Source organism: Scophthalmus maximus, chromosome 21 (assembly GCF_022379125.1).
Source record: "Scophthalmus maximus strain ysfricsl-2021 chromosome 21, ASM2237912v1, whole genome shotgun sequence".
In the NCBI taxonomy this organism is placed as follows: domain Eukaryota; kingdom Metazoa; phylum Chordata; class Actinopteri; order Pleuronectiformes; family Scophthalmidae; genus Scophthalmus; species Scophthalmus maximus.
In genome coordinates this window covers 6,372,525-6,389,550 of record NC_061535.1, presented here as the reverse complement: position 1 = coordinate 6,389,550, position 17,026 = coordinate 6,372,525, and the positions used below count along the sequence as shown (strand labels likewise).

General features: G+C 39.6%; 1 protein-coding gene across 3 annotated transcripts in view; it reads left to right on the top strand.

The window, feature by feature from the left end:
- Positions 1–17,026, top strand: part of ctnnd2a (catenin (cadherin-associated protein), delta 2a) — a 192,047-nt gene that overhangs the window by 17,827 nt on the left and 157,194 nt on the right. For all 3 annotated transcript variants that reach the window (XM_035619639.2, XM_035619638.2, XM_035619637.2), the window contains exon 2: positions 13,927–14,057. In XM_035619639.2, the coding sequence (XP_035475532.2) occupies positions 13,927–14,057 (131 nt within the window). The remainder of the gene's footprint in view (positions 1–13,926; positions 14,058–17,026) is intronic.

Here is a 17,026-nt window from a genome sequence, read left to right as displayed (position 1 = left end):
TCCTACCCTCTCTTTTCCTACTCCCGGCGGTATATTAGTCCTCTGAAGCCACAGCAACGCCTCAATGCTGTCAAGGTTTCATACTGTGGGGAGCTCTCCAGCCAACAAAAGCCTCTTCTGAGTCAGGGCTGAAGCCTGCTGTGTGAGTGCTTACTGCATTTATGCAAAGAGTTTAATGTGTTATTTGACTCTTAACATTAATCTGTTGCATCAAAGAAACTGTGTTCATTTTCCTAAACTTCTGCAAAGTTGCTGTATGTGAGATCGCAGATTTCTGCAAATGTTGCACTGGACATTTTACAGAACATTTCCCGCAAGGTCCCTTGTAAAATTTCTGGAAAATGTATTGAGTGAGTCCATGGGAGAATACACAAAGAAAATCTCCAGAAGATTGATGGCGAGTGAGTGGGCACTCGACCCTGGCGCCACCAATTTTCTTGCATCTGTGACCTTGCCTGACCCAGGCAATCTCAAGACATTGCTGCTTTGCCCAAGGGCAAGTAGAAGTACCTTTAAGGTGGAGAAATCAGAATTCACTGTCCCGTTCCTGAGTGAATAAGACAGATTTATTGAAGCACCTTATTTGTGTGTAACAATTGCTGGCTTTATCACAATTTTATCATATTTAACACCGTAAAACAAATGAATAAAAACAGTCAGGTGTGAAATGGCTTTTTTTTTTTTTTGTCTTTGGACTTGGACTACATCTCGTTTTCACTTTTGCACCTATCAAAGAGGAATGCGCTCTTTCTGTAGATCACAGGCCGACACAGGGCTGCTCTGTCAGAGATAGCGCCCAGGTAAATGTTGGCCTCAATCCCCTTTGATTGCCAATCATATCTTCATGTAAAAGGCAGTGCATGATGATCGTCACGGTCAAGGTTATCAACTGAACCCACTATACCCTCATCGGTCTGTGTATCTTTTTTTTCTCAGTTACACACTCTTCCTCTCTGTCTCTATTCTCAAAAAGGTATTAAAAAGAGGCCATATTTTGGCCATTAACAGGTGAATAATTTTAATGTTGGGGGTCTTTCAGATTAGATTTACATGATTTAATGTTCTCATGCTGTACATCCCTGCAATGCCTCTTTTCATCCTCTTGGCCTTCCTCCCAAATAGCCTTGTCTGCTCTGATTGGTCAGCTAGTCCACTTTATGTGAATAGTCAACTGTTGACAAAATGTTATGTCAAGCCACTTACCCTCAGGCTTCCGGATTAGCTGTAAACACCACAATAGCCACAGTAACAACGGTGGCAGTCGCGCTGTACCGCTTGGAGCCCAACTAGCCTGTAGCAGACCTTTTGCATGCACAAAAAAAGGCTAAATGCCACATTAAAGGGAAGTGAAAAACTCCAAAAGCACAATCTGGGCACTTAAAGATTGAACATGGTAGTACTGCTTTAAAAGCCCTTCTGATAATCTTGACACTTTATCCCTCCACCTGTCAAAAGTGCTGCTAATACATGTCATCTACAGTATTAACAGGCCAGTGCTCTACAAAAGTCAGAGGCTCAGATGATAAATGTGCAGACATGGCTAAGTAATTGTGACGCATTTCCTTGAATTCCAAGCACATCAGATTGATGTTGTGCTCAATCTGTGTAATGTATGAGCACAATGTATTTGAATGCAGAAGCAAAACTGTAGATGTAATCACCCTTTTACAATTGTATATACAGTTCACATCCAAAAGCTTTCAATTTGATGGAATTAGGAATTGACAGATCAAGGAAACTGTTAAAAGAGAATAAAGATATGATTTATTAATGACTTTCAGCTGGATACTATTTTTTAAATTCATTATATGAAATGCTTAAGCTCCTTTTAACTGTTACTTAAGCCTCTGTTCCATGAGCCCATGCAGTGAAAGAAACATCGGGGTAGTGTGTTTCACTAGACTGCTTCAGGATGTGCCCGTCTTATTGGGAGCTTATCCGAATTGACTTTTACCAGACAGATTTCCACTACCGGGTCCCAAATGGCCAGACAAAGCCCACTCATTATTAATATCGGTCAATTTTCCAACTAGCAAAATTACGACGTTCCTTTTGGAACTACAGTGGCCCAGAGCTGTCAAACTGGACCCTCCTTTCTATCATTAATTAATGAATAATTTTGAACTGTTCAAGATGGCCTCGGTCTGAACAAGCTGTGCTTTTGGAGCTAGGGGGTAATGATGCTTGGTTTTCCCCTGCAGGGCCAGCTGGTTGGTGCTGGATCTGAGGCATAAAAACTATTAAAAAATATAAAGTAAAACACTATTACATTACTCATTAGTCATCATCTCTTGTGTATGTCTAACATAAAGGCATTTAGAAAGGTGTAAATTGTCACGGTGATTATATTTCCTATGGCTTTCTAATATTCTTCAAAGTGCAATTTGTGAGAGAAGTGTTAGGTTTCACTTTGATATCACTTTAAAAGAAAGACGCATAAAAAGTATATATAATTGGAAAACTGTGATACTCTGACGCACCCCAGGGGCTAGATGAAGACCAAACGTTGTTTTCTTGCAAATAGCCCTTCTCAAAGTCACCCCATTAAAGGCAGCTATCCATAATATGTTGTACTTAGGTAAATGTTTGAAAGTTTGAAAACACTCTGAAATGCATATTGCCTTGTGTACTTCTCTCACAGGATTGTATAAGTCAAGGACAAAGCTTCTGAAACTTAAAGGAAGCTTTCAGTGATTGCAAAGAAAGAGTGGGAGCCATGAATAGCCTTCCCTCAGGCAGCTGCTAGCTGTTAGCCTTTATTTTTTTTACAGGCTACAGTATATTTTCACTGCAATGAATTGATTTGGGAATATTGCACATCATTACATACATGTCTTTGTGTGCTTCGGAGAATGTATAGGCTAATCTCATCATATTAAATAGGTTTTTGCTCATGCAATATGTCATTGGAAATGCTGTGGGTCCTGTAAGACTCATATCACAGATAAAGCGGTGGGAATTCTCGGCACTGTGCACATTGAGTTTCGATCCCAAACATGTAGGTGTGAGAATGAGTGGAATGGGGATATGGGATGTCATTGTTTGTTTTTTCTTTTCAGCAGCGAGCACAATACAAGTGATTGTGATATGTTCATGCGTCCAAGGGAGTCTCTAATTTTATGTTTAAGCAAATCTGTTTACTCTTTGTTGAAGGAGGTCAACACAATAAATGAAAAAGTGAGACAGGAAGACAGAGACTGTGCTCCAATGCCTATAATCTGCTGGCTGGCGTATGTTTAATAAATGATTGTGGCTGATGGCAGGACTCCTGGCTTATCCAGGAACACTTGACACCATCACTGAATCCTGTCATAATTACTTAAGTGTGGCAACGTGAACTTTGAGGCGGCTGTATTTGTGTAGTTTAAACATCAAATCAACAATAATTTGCAATCTTCACAAGCTGTATTTCATAAAAGGAAGAACATATTGCCCATAAAGCCTTTTGCTTACTTTAACAAAGTCACTAGTTCCACAGTACGTGCCGCTCTTCCAAGATTTCCACCTCATTGAGAGAATCAGTTTGGTTAATATCAGACTGTAAAGGAAGGAGAATGTTTTTGTATCCCGTGTGCATGTGTGGCAGTATGCAGATGATGAGATTATCAGGTGCTCGTTGTTCTGACAAGTGTGAAGGTAGCCAGAGGGAGGTGCGAGATAAAAGAGGGAATTGAGACTCGGGAGAGGAAATGCCTGATTTTTTCCTGCCTTCTCTCCCACTCTCTCCTTTGTCTCGCATCTTCCACCCCCCCCCCCCCCCCCTTTTTTCAATTCCTCAACCCAAATTCTACTAATCATTTTGGTAATTTGACCTCTCTTGCCCATAAACTACTTTCTCCACATTGCATAGTCTCCATCTTTGCTGCTGTGAGGTGTGACTTGTGAGCGCTTTGTTCCTGTCTGTCTCGCGTCTTGGGTGTCAGGTTTCTGAGGTGACAGTGGAATCGGTGGCATGCCGCTTTCCTGCTGACAGCTCTGGCACTGGAAGGTGACAGTGTTATTTCAGACGTGTAAATGAGCCACAGTATCTATTAGTCTGCCAGTCAAGGTGATAAAACCTGCTTATTGGCAGTCATTGTTTCCAGGTACTAGGCACAAAGAATGCCCGAGACATGTCAGTATTTATTGAAGATTCTGGTTTCATAGCACTTTTGTAACAAGTAACTCATTACTATTAGAAACTAACACTCTTGTACCTGTACAGTTTAGTGGATCTGGGATCAAATGACACCACATGGGCTGCTCTGCCTGTCTTTATGTCTGTCTACATTTCTGTTTCCTGTCTCTTGTCTGTCAAAAACAAAAAAAAAAACACAACAGACTATAGGAGGAGAAACTGCAACATTCTTTGCTGGAAAAAAGTTGGAGTTGTTTCCTCTCGTCTTCCTTGGTTTCTCTGACTGTTGGTGTAGAGATTTCTAAGTTTGTATGCAGATGATTTCCCCTGCATGTCTTCAAACCCTGCACCTAATCTAGGTCACCCATCTCACTGCCTCCCAGCTGCCTGGCTGAGCTCTCTCTGTGCGTGTGTGTATGTTATACTTCTGTGCTACAGGCAAAAACGACAACCACCACCACAACAACAATAGATGATATATTTGCTTGCTCCTTTAAGAGAAATTCAGGAAATATGAATTTTTGCTATAAGAGAAGTACGAAATAATTAGTTTACTTTCAGTAACAGAGGGGACTTTATCATAGGAATGCTACTGTAGCAATAGCTGTGGGTATTGATTGAAATAATCAATGGTGCCGTCTATGTTGACTACTTGCACTGGGGCTTTTGATAGTGAGCAAAACAGGCCTCAGGCATCACATCACAGATGTCTGTGACCAGACTCCTGATTCTGAGGCTGCTGGAGCTGTGAGCCACACCCACCTCTAGTCTCACAATGTTTTTTATTCTGAATAATATCAAATTTCTTTTCTAACTAATTTGGCAAAAAAAAAAATTAAACTGAAAAGTAAAGTTGCAAATGCTGGACGTAGTTTTGTATGATTACATGGCTGTAACATGGCCACAGGCATACATTTTGATTTGTCATGTGATTTGGTGTGCATGTCTGTTTGTGTATGTGAATGCACCGTTGACCCAATCCATGAATTATGCAATATTCAGAGTTTAATATTGGATGTTTCATGGAGGTAAATTGGGACCATCAACCATCCAAGAAAGCCCCATGTAGCAAAATTTGGGAATAATTTGAAATATTATGGAAATCATAATTATTATTTCTTCATTTTCCCTGCCTGCCCCATTCTGATGACATTAGGTGACATGTTAGTGGTGATCATTTGTTTGAGCTCTTGAGGATGCTGGTCAAGTGTACAAAGCTAAATGAGTTACAAGATATTAAAAAAACTCCCAAAATCAAATTTCTGTCAAGTCTGGTTTACCCAGTCTAATGTACTGTACATGTACCACATTTTGAGTATTGAAGACAGGGAAACATTTAATATAAGTAACCATTTCATACAGAACTAAAAAGGTTTGATAGCCATCACATTGTATTTGAAATTCATATTAAAAAAAAAAATTGGCATGTCGGTTTTAATAAAGCCTACATGGGTCACAGCAAAAGATAGGCTGCGCTTAGTCCCAATGGAATATGTCATTAACAGCTGTGTGCCTGCCTGTGTGTGTCTAAATGAGTAAGTCATTCCTCGAATGCTTACGGGTTCAAGAGACTCCATCAGAAACCATAATATTCAGAGAGAGGCTTTCAGTCATCAAAATGTGGTCTAATATGCATGAATAGCCCTGTCAAACTGAGCTATTTTATTTGTCTTTGAAATATTATAAAGTGTATTTGGTCAATTTAACCATATCAAAGCAAATACTTATTGAATCCTGTATAGGAACTCAAGAAGCAGCCTGGAATTGGAAATGGTTCCAAATCTATTAGAAATGGATATTTGTTTTACTACTTTTATGCACATCGTATAGTGTTTACGATATGGCGACCAGAGGTAGTAAACTATTATCACCGTGCTAGAGAGGAAGTCCTCAGAATCAGGACAGGACTTGTGTATGATAAATAATATTTATACTTTTCATTATTTCATGCTTCATTCTCAACTTTCTCCATATTAGCACAAACAATTGCTACATCTGTTTGTTTAAACTAATGACAAGCCTTTTAATTAAGTTATGGACATTAAATGGACATGTTATTGCATTCCTTCTGGATTGGAGCCACAGCTAAATAATATACAACACTATTAAACCTCTACTGGCAATGTACCCTGCATTTTCAGAGCCCTGTTACATTGCTTGCTTCAAGACATTGCAACACAAACAACTGACATGCCTCATACTGAGCCAAATTCAGTTTGACAGCAGCAAAAATAAATAAGCTGTCTGAAACATCCGTGGAAAACATCAGGTTTTGGCGACAGCCTCTCAGGAGTAATATGTTGTAAAAGACAGAGAGGTGGCAGGCCTGCCTCAGCACTTCAATGCAGTCACAAGGTCTGTTGAATTAAAATTAACATTAGCCTCGTGAAATGACTCCTGTCCTGTCCTTGAGCATCAAATCTCGCTTTTTCTGGTATGGAAATAGCAAAGAAGTCAAGTGATTATCGTCAGATCATGGTGATTGTGTCAATTGTGTCCAGTGGAAGCGTTATTCTTTGGAGCCCTGAGTAGAAATGATGGGTATATAATGTTTTAATCTGTTGTATCGCTATAAAACTTTGTGCTGAGCAGGTATGTGTCTTTAAAAACAATTTTAATGATTTGTAATGATTGTAAAAAAAAAAATTGAAAGCATATATACCATTCAACTTAAATGTTAATCATATTTAAGGCTTGCTATATAAGGGTTGACGTAGTTGTTGATTTAAACATTCTGTGATGCTGTGGAAAAAAAACGTGGTGGTCTCTCGTCACAAAATGTATTTAAAGGAAATGTGGATTGTCTCTACCTCTGTATGTACTACTTCTTACATAAATGCTTTTGAGTACAAACAGGCCAACAACTTTTTGGACTCCATTGCCTATCCACTTTGCGTTCTCCATTTAATATCTTGATCCTTTCATTGACCTATACTTTGTCATGATTCTGCCCCTGTGAACTCTTGAAACTCTTAAAATACTTCTTTTCCATTGTGGACTTTGTTTTTCTTGCTTTCATTACCTCTTGTGAACTCTAACGACTTTTTAACTCTTGACTTTTGTTTGTTCTACCCAGTTATCTCCTTGATTTGCCTTCCTAGTCTGTCTCTGCCTTACTTAAGTTACTTTTGTTTTCCCCTTGTATTTGTCGTATCTTGAGTGTGGCGTTTCCGCCTTTATTTTGAAATTCCTTTCCCGTTCTCCTGTCTCTTGCTTCCTGTCATTTTACTTGTCTCCCTCCCTTGTGATTGTCTACACCTGTCCCTAATGTGTTTCACCTGTGTTCAATCATCCCTGCTTCCCTTGTGTATTTAGTCTCTTTGCTCCCAGTCCTAGGTGTCAGTTCGCATCGACTCAGTTGTCTCCTGGTTCTGGTTATCCCTGTGTTTTTGGTTTCCCCGAGGTTTTTTCCTTGTGGATTACTTTAGTTGGATTTTATTTCTCCTCTGAAGACTGTAAGTCCCTCTTTGTTCTCCCTTTGTTGAATCACTTTTGTTCCTGCACTTCGGGTCCTGCATTGTTTAACCCTTGAAATACTGCTATACAGTATGTTAGCAAAAGCATCTTGTTGTCTATGTGGGATGTTGAATCACGTTGAACGTGTTTTTGTTGCCCGTTGTAACTCTTAGCTCGTCGAGTTTTATTAAGGCAGGAGAGAATTGTCTAGAAACTACAAAAGGACAGTGTGACCATGTTCTAGTTTGCAGTGCGTGTTAGGTTATTTCAGCCATTTTGACGCAAAATTGTAGGAAAACACAGGTGTTACTAATGACATTAATGAATTTGGTTCTTAATTTAGTGACTGAGTCTTGATGAATGTGATTAGTAACACCTGTGGTTACCTACTATTTCATGTCAAAATGGCTGCTGTGATAAAAGTCTTTTGTGTTTTTTCTTAACTCCGAACTTTTGACTACTGGTCGGTATATTCCCTCGATATCTCACAGGCCTTTTAACAGCTTATATTTTGACTTGTCATAGTATGGGAAAAGCACATTAATGGGGGCTACAGTCCTCAAGTGTTGCAGTGTGCCAGCGTGCACAATACTAAGACCCAGGAACCGAAGCAGCCAAATGGAATCAAGACATTATTAATTACATTACTTACACCTGCGCTTCTCCTACTGTGCCATGTCAAAATGTCTTCCGCGATTAACATCAATTGTGTGTGATCATAGATCTGCAGGAGGATTCAAGGTCTATTACAATATTTCACATGCCCAAGAAAACCTCTTACCGAGCGAGACTGCATGTGAAAGCTTTGTAAATATTTCAGCAGTGTCATTTCATGTGAAGGGGGGAAGGCACGCTTTTGATTGTGTTCCTTAGAGGAGCCACCCACTCAAACATGCTGAGGACAGAGGGTTCCTATACACGCAATACTTGTGACCTGACCTGAGGGGGGGTATGGTTAAACCAATAGCCGGACATTTTCAACTGTCACTACATTTTTCAGCAGTCGCTCAAGATTTTAAGCATTTCTCCTGTTTTATCTGTGAAAAAGAACATCAAAATTCATGCTGAATCCATTAGTGATGTGTGTTGAAAGCAAGGGTAATGTTTGGTGAAAACTGCTGGTCATGCAATCAAACCAATTACATTTTGTAAAGGAAAGAAATCCGCACAGAACGACAGGAAGGTGTGTGTGCATGTGCCTGTGCAAATGTCCATGTAAGGTGTGTTCAGCCAGAATAGAGCAGGTGTGAAGGCCTGTCAGGTCACGGTGTGAGCAAGGGTCAGAGGTGCCCATCCAGCAAAAACCTACTCAGGGTGTGAGAAACCTCTGAGTCTGTACATGCATGAATGTGTGGAGCAAAAGTACATTTTTCATTTGTGAGCAGACGGGAACAACCAATTAGACCAGAGGCTAAAATCTAATTTTAATGAATAACCATACTTCAAACCTTAAAAAGTAGGTGAGATTTATTTCAATAAAGCCTTTGTGCTTACAGTACTTTCTCCACTATTCAACACTCTCTTCCCAGAATTCCAAAATCCTTTACCAATCTCACTGCATTTAACCAAATCCACAGGCTGACTGGATTGTCAATTTAGACAAGATATCTAGATCTCTTTGGGCACATTAAGGAGCATATAGCAATATAAAGAAATCAACACCTCAGCCAGGTGTTCTATGGTTCAATTACCAAGATTATCATACTGTGATTTAAATGAAGCAGTTCTGAAATTGCTTGTGAAAAATATTGTAGAATGCAACATGGGGAATTTAATGAAATCAATTACATTGATATTTTGATAATGGATTTAATGATGGAAAAATTACAGAAGAAAATATTAACAACCTAAATCTAGGAGTCCAATCTACGCCACGTAGATGATTTTGGATGGAGGTAAGGGAAATCTGTACTTAATGTTAGGGAAATAAAGTTGGTTAGTAACCCAGAGAAGCTTTGGAGTATACCACAAAAGATAGCCGGAAGCTCCATGATGATGGGTTTTAGGCTGCAACAGTGCACAGCCACCTCCAGGTCCTAGTTTTCTCGCTCAGTCTGACTAATTAGCATGAGGAGGAAAACCAGAGGAAAGGCTTACTGTGACCCCTAATTCCCGGCAAAACGACTACCATACCTGTTTTGATAAATTAATAGTAGTAGAAGCAGAAGCATTTTTTCCCTGGGAGTTTGTCTTTTGTTGTTTACACTACTTTCCAAGAAAGTCTTCTAAACACTAAACCCTCTACCACAGCGTCCAAAACAGGAGTCTTTGACTGAACTTTTCATGTCTCATCTTAGCCTGAGCCAAATGAAATGGCAGACCATTATACCTTCTCAGTTCAACAGGAAGCCTCACCAACTCATAGAAGCCAGAATGCGCTACAAAAGCTCCCTCTAAGCTGAGGATCCTGTTACATTGTACCCTGCTGAACGTCTCACATCTATTCAATAGCAGCTCAACTGTGCCTGCTGACAATAGCATGAAAAGATATTGGGATGGTGGAGGATTGTGACATTTGATGGTCAATATGTTGGAACTGGGATTATCTCTGCAGCAGCCAATATACAGTAAGCCAACTTTGCAATTTTCTGAACACAGCACCTACCTGGACACTAATCACTAAGGGTTTATGCCCTTCTATAGAGTACCTGATTACTGTTATATGCTGAGGCTCAAAATTGCATTTTTGCTGGGTTTGGATTGAGGGTTTGTTTTCCTCTTAGTAATTTAGATGATTGAGTATTGTCAAAATCGTTCACTCTAGCTTCAACATCCTGAATACAATTGTATTTGTTGCTTTGTCAGTTAACTAAATATTGTGAATGTTGTGTCAGAAACCATTTGGATGGGTGTTAATGACCTAATGCCACTAAGCACTGTTCCTCAATGTAGGTAAATTAAAAACAGCAATCCAGGTTCATATGAAATAATTCATATGGAAATAAGATTTGCAAACCCAGAAAAAAAAACCTACTGACTTGTTTCATTCAAGAGAAATGTGACAGTCAGCCAGATGGTGTAATATGTTCTTTGCTGGTGTTCAAGTTGCACAGGAGCTTAACTCTGGTGACTCATCTCCAGTCAGGAGGGGAGATACCAGACATAGAAGTGTTGTTTGTCGTGAGAGTGAAAATAACCATATGCATGCCATCTTGCTAACATCTTTTATTTACCGACACCACCCTGTCTGGCCTGCAGTCTGGCTGCTGGCTAGCTGACTGGCTGATAGACTTGATCTGCAGGTTGTCCTCACTGACCAGTCTGTGTAAGATGGCTGACTAGCTTGATGCTCAGGGCTCAGTTACCAACAATGCTGGTCTGATTCGCTCTGAAAAGGAAATAACTGTAACGCTTATGAAATCTAATACTGAACTTGTATTGAATAAGTGTACATGCATCAGTGTGTATAGAGAAAGTGTGAGTTCAATCAGAGCTAGGACAGACTTGGATCTCTTCTTCAATTGTGGAAAGTAAAGGACTGAGTCTTGAGGCAAATTGTAAAGCAAGAGACTCATGATCAAATCCCACTGTCATCAGTTCATTATTTGGTCTTTTACTGAAGTGAAGGCTGCTGTATTGACAAAATCCTGCCCCTATGATCTGTCACTAAAACTCTGAGAGAGATAAATCAGGAAATAATATACTTTTTTAACTAATGTTTCTTAATCATAAGGAACATACACCTTTTTTTCTAAGCATACTGTTGTTTCTTACAGTATGCTTAGAATATGCTTTTTGCTACTGCAATAGAAAAATAATGTAGGCAGAAAAAATGAGTTGTGTTGATGATCTCAAACAACAATGGCCTCAGAGAGAATGCCCAAAAGACATTTTCTGTAATTTAATTTCAACTAGTGCTTGAGTGTCAAGTGGCATTTCAGACCATCGTAACCTCTCCTCTTCTAAATTTGTTTCACTTTTGGACTACGAACAATGATTTAAAAGGCTAATTAGGTTAATGAGGTCTCTGGAGCTGAGCTGACCCCAGACTTGCACTGTCTGTCTCATAACCTAGAGGCAGTCAAGAGAGTGCATGGGTAAGCCCCAAAATGATTTTTAAAAACACATTTATCGACTAAAATGTCTCATGTCTCAGGCTCCGCCTGGAGCGGAGTGGCAGTGGCATATCCCTTTTACCATTTATTTTAGCTGACTGCCTTGTACAAAGGGTAACTTTGTTGTGCTTGTAGTTGTTTGATTATCACCTTGCTGAAAACATGAAGGGGGACCAGAGATGAGGCCGACAAAACATTTGTTTTGGTCCAAGATATTGGTGCTAGGAGAGATCTGGTGACAGTGAATATCATAACCTTTAGAATATTAGTGCCTGTCGTTCATCATATCATAGATGGGTCAATTTAGTTGTGTGAAATTATTCATTTGTTATCACTTTCCGTTTATCCACACCTTGTGATGAAGTGCACCAAAGAGAGAAATCTATTCATGCAGGACTAATTGTAATTTGTTCCAGTTGGTGAGGTGGATGAAGGTGGAGGAGGTTGGGACTTAAACATTATGTTTGAGTTTTTTCTTCTTTTTTAAGTGATGTATTTTGACTTAAACCTTTGACATGAACTGTCCGTTAGTTGATTAAAAGCATTTGGGGAATCACATTTTTGTCTTCAAGGATCACTATTTATGAGGTGACATACCAGCAGCGATACAACTGAGGTTAGCGTGTGCATGCGCGCGCGTAAGAAGACTTACTGCTGTTTGTAGAATTGAAGTCAAGCTTTTGCAGGCACCTGCTGTATTGACAGAAATGCAGACTCAGGGAGGATGTATGTGTTTAAAGGTTTGGTCCTACTTGATATTAAATATAATTTTCTACTCCTATTTTCTGTCTGGGAACCTTTATTTATTTAAAGTCTTTTTTTTCTACTTTTGCAACAAACTGTCGTCAGCCCACAGATTTCTTTAGTTGGTCGTCTGCTCCAATAACTTTTTAATACTCCATTAGCAAAGGCTTAATATACTCCAACATACAGATAAGCAATGGTGAAAGTTTATGGAGTCACCTGGCAACGGCAAATTAAATTTTATTTTTACATTAGCTTTTGTATTTCCTCATGGAAGACATTTTCCACTAAAAAATTTTAGCACATTTCCCATGTGTAGAAATATTAACAGGAATTATTGATAGAAAGCATATACTGTACATACATACAGATTGAATTGAAACACTAAATCCACCTTAATATCACACTATATAGTTAGTTAGTTAGTTAATAGTTTAAGTCAATAGTGACATAGTTTCACAGTTTACTTTCCAAACATCCACACCGGAAAGAGGCAGTGCTCTCAAGTGCTGGCTGCACAACTGCTCAGCAGGCTTCTGAAAGATCACCAAATCAGAAGAAACTGGAGGCCTGACTGAAAATTGCCCGTTTCAGTCAGAGGGCCATCTCAGGAGTTGCATAACAGACAGTTAGAGATAAAGAAGACATTTTTTTGGACTGTGAATCATGCAAAACTATTCTAAGGGATTCCCAGAATAAAAATATAGAGCTTTAGATGAGCAAGGTCTTCAAACCAGGAACTGTCAAAGTATGACTGCAGGCCTCCCCTCGAACAAAATCAGCTTCACCCTCCCATCATCCTCTGTTGCAAATGCTGCAATGCAACATGGAGTTTATATCAATCCTTAAATATATGCCAAATTAGCCATCAGCACTTCCTATTTACAATGTAACAATGATGTAGAGATAACTATCATTAATTTGATACTGAAGAAAACACTAAAATGTTATTCGGACCGTTATTTGTCCTCATGGTTTGAACTGCTTCCCCGAAAAAGACATGAGCTACTTTGAGATAGTGGTTGCTGTTGCTCACAGTGAAAGCTTCAAGGAGGCTTCAAGGAGGTATATACATTTTGGAAAAGTCAATTTAGTAGATGCTCAATGTGAATTTACGTGTTTCCAAAATTCTAATTCAGAGGTGAACAGTTTTCCATTTTTGGGTAGCAACGTGTAGTAATATATTGCATATTCACCTTAGCTGCTGCTTTTACAATGTGATGATATTCCAACTTAAGTGATAGTGCATGTGAAAAATATGACAGATATGCAGTCTTTGTATAACTCACATACCCTGCATTGTTGCTACAACGCTGCAACGCTGCTTCTCCAAATCAAAGTGTTATTGCTTGGATAATCTGGCATAGAGGTGGCAGGAGACCTATCCTGCCACTTCGCTTCTGCACTGGATTTCTTGAGATTACTGTTGGGTTTAAAACTGGATTGACATTGATGAGACCCATTTTTACTCACCTTTTTGGTTTCTCTCAATACTTTAACTTTCAAACTGTACATTTAACAATTATACTCCCTCTTTGTGTGTGTTAATCTTAGCAATGCCAGTCCCAGAGCAGCCTGCAGAGCAGGATAAGGGGGCGATGGTTCCCCCTGTGCTGCCAGCCTCCAATGGTGACAGATCGGAGACAGAGACAACCTCTTCCATCCTTGCCTCTGTCAAAGAGCAGGTAGGAACTCTCTCATGTACAGTTTTGCTCTTGGTTGCATTGCTTTCTCTGCCCTTTCCTCTTCTCTCACCTAAGAGCACTTGAACCGCCTGCTACAGTATGAGGGGAATCAGAAGAACTGTTTTGCAGAGAAAGTGCTGCTCTGCTGTTTTAAAGTGTTTAAAAGAAACCAAAGATTGATTGGTGCCAAGGGAATGCAAGAGTGTAATGGATGGTGAATGATGGAGATTATGGGGTGAGAGCTGTAGCCAAGAAGGTATAATTGAAACAGTCATTAAAATCTAGGCAATTACTTGATGGGGAGTGTTGGAAGGTAGCTGGAGCCGTGCCTAGCTGTAATTCTGCCTAGCTTCAGGTTAGCGTCAATAAGAGGACAATAGGACATAAAGAGGGAGACAGGCAGATAGGAGGATGCAGGAGTGGGAGAGTGTTGTGTGAGAGAGCAGGAAGATGGTTGCAGGACAACAATAATTTATACCTTTTCCATTGGAAGTTACTGAGATTACATGTTTGACTAAGAAGCTGCGTGAGAGAAAATAGAAAGCAAGGAGAAAAGTGGCTTTTGTTGGACTAGTTTACACATTTATCAGTTGATTTCTGTTTATTTTTACAGTAAAACAAAGAACCTTACAGACAAACCTTTCAACAGTTCTCCTTCCCTCTTGGAAAAAAAAGAAAAACTCAGGTTTACACTAATTGCGTTTGTGATTTTCGTTTAGCCTTCTACTTGGACTTGGACCTTTATGTAATGCAATGCAATTTAGCTCATCGGGAAAAGTAATACACCATCTTTTCTTTCCCCCCCTACACCAGCCCAGGTATCTCTCATTACTGAACCAGTGTAGCAAAGAGGGTTCAGTCAAATCCATGAACTGGACCAGATTCAAACCCACAGCCCCACCTTGCTGTTGGAAGAACTCATGTAGAAATTACCCAAAAGAAAATATATCACAGACTCTGGCCATTGTTGACGTCTTTTTCTTCTGCAGAGATCAGTTCTAAAAACTCCTCCCCTAAGAGCAATGTTTTGAAAATTTTGAATCATTAGCTTTTTCAGGTTTTTGACTTGCATCGACGATCGGTTGAAATTGACAGTAGACTTAACAGATCAGAGGGTCAGGCAAGCTGGTCTTTCTCCACAAATAGTATTTGCACCAAAAAAACATTTATTGAATTGATTTTGTGACTGAAATTTACTCTGAAATCAATAGTCGCAGAGAGGAGTGCCCTTGATATAATCATTCCACTGTTTGTGGTCCTACAGAGTTAGTTGTAGCTCTTGTGAATGTATATAATATACTTGCAGTAGGTCTGTTTACACAACACCATTTTATTTCATAGATTTATATTCATACACCAGATGCTCATCTTCACATAATAACTGATAGTGTGGACAACACAGATGTGTGGTACTATATTATATAATTCCACCGTTAGTCAAAGGGATTTCAAGGATGAAACACAATTACAAATGTGATGTAGTTCTCAAAAAGTAGTTTTCAAAAGTTCCCAATACAAAGCCTGTTTGTACTTAAATAGTTAAATAGTTCCTTAAATTCCTTCCTTTAGGCTTTTCCTTCTGTTTCTCAGCACAAAAAACACCCATAAAATAATTTAAATCCAATACTGATTAATGTTGTATATGATAGACCTGAGTGTTTTTGGTTTCTTAGTTCATTCAGCCCTAAAAGTGATTTGTTACTTTAACCTGCAGGGGTTTCTGACGGCTGGTGTAACATGTTCTGCTGCCAGGGAGAAAAATAAATTAATGACAATTGAAAACAACTTTACATATACCAATGTTTTTTTAACTGTAAAAATAAAGGGGAAAAAAAATCTGTCAAACATCCAAGAATTACAGTTGTCACAGGTGATGAGCAAAAAAAGCAGATTTCATCAGTTGCAGCCTGACAACTTGTGACTTACAGTTTAGGCCAAAAGCTGCCAAAGTGAGTGGGAGGTGTGTCCCAATAGCATTTATCTTCTTGCCATTTCCTCTCTGAGAGAGCATCTGTGCGAGACTGGTGTTCGACTGCCTCACCCTGGCTGAGAAGTCCTCTAGCCAGGGAAACATTTTTAGTTTGCCCAATGACTGTTACTCTTTGGCTCTGTATTTGTGTGCATGTGCCTGCGTGCATGGGCTTGCGTGTTTAAGGGTGTGTGTGAGAGCGTGTGCGTAGCTGTGTGTGAGCATGCGCTGGGGTTTGTCTGCCAGTAGTGTTACAGTGTTCAATTTAGTCAACATCACCCAGCCAGCACCCCCACTGCACTGTCACCATCATCATAAATGGCAGCTGGCATGACATGCTACTGCATCTGTCGTGCTTTGGGCCAAAGAGAGTGAGGGAGCAAGAGCAAGAGGGAGGAGCTGAAACATGAAAATCAGGAAAAGTGTGTCAGTGAGAGAAGGTGGTTGGGAATCAGAAGGTGAGAGAAGGTGTTGTACTAAGGACACAGGTAGAAAGCTTGGGGATATGTAGAATTGTATTGCTTGGTAGATGATTCAAATGAGAAAGAGGGAATTAAAAAGAGTAAGAGGGCATGAAGTGAGTGAAAAGAGCGAGAGAGCTGAGTTTCAGTGGCAGTCATCCAATACCAAGCACTCTGAGACAACTACCAAACCAGTCTCACCAATTACTGGTTGAAGGTCAATCAGTAAAAGTGGAATCACAATACAATGCTGTTTGTACAATCTCTGTTGCAGGGATAAATGATCCAATACAAACACTCTCAATCTGCTCGAAAACTAGAAGAAAAACATTCTCTGGGATAAGCGACCAGAGACATTTCTTGATCACAGCCGATGGTAAAATATGGGTGTGCTTACAATATCTCTCTGGTTCACTTGCCGTTTGTTGTTATTACACTGCCTCAGTGTAAATAATATATTGGTGATTCTAGTATAATAGGAAAAAGAATTGTGATATTTAAAAGAATCATTTTTTCCCCCCCAACTCAAAGCAAAAGCG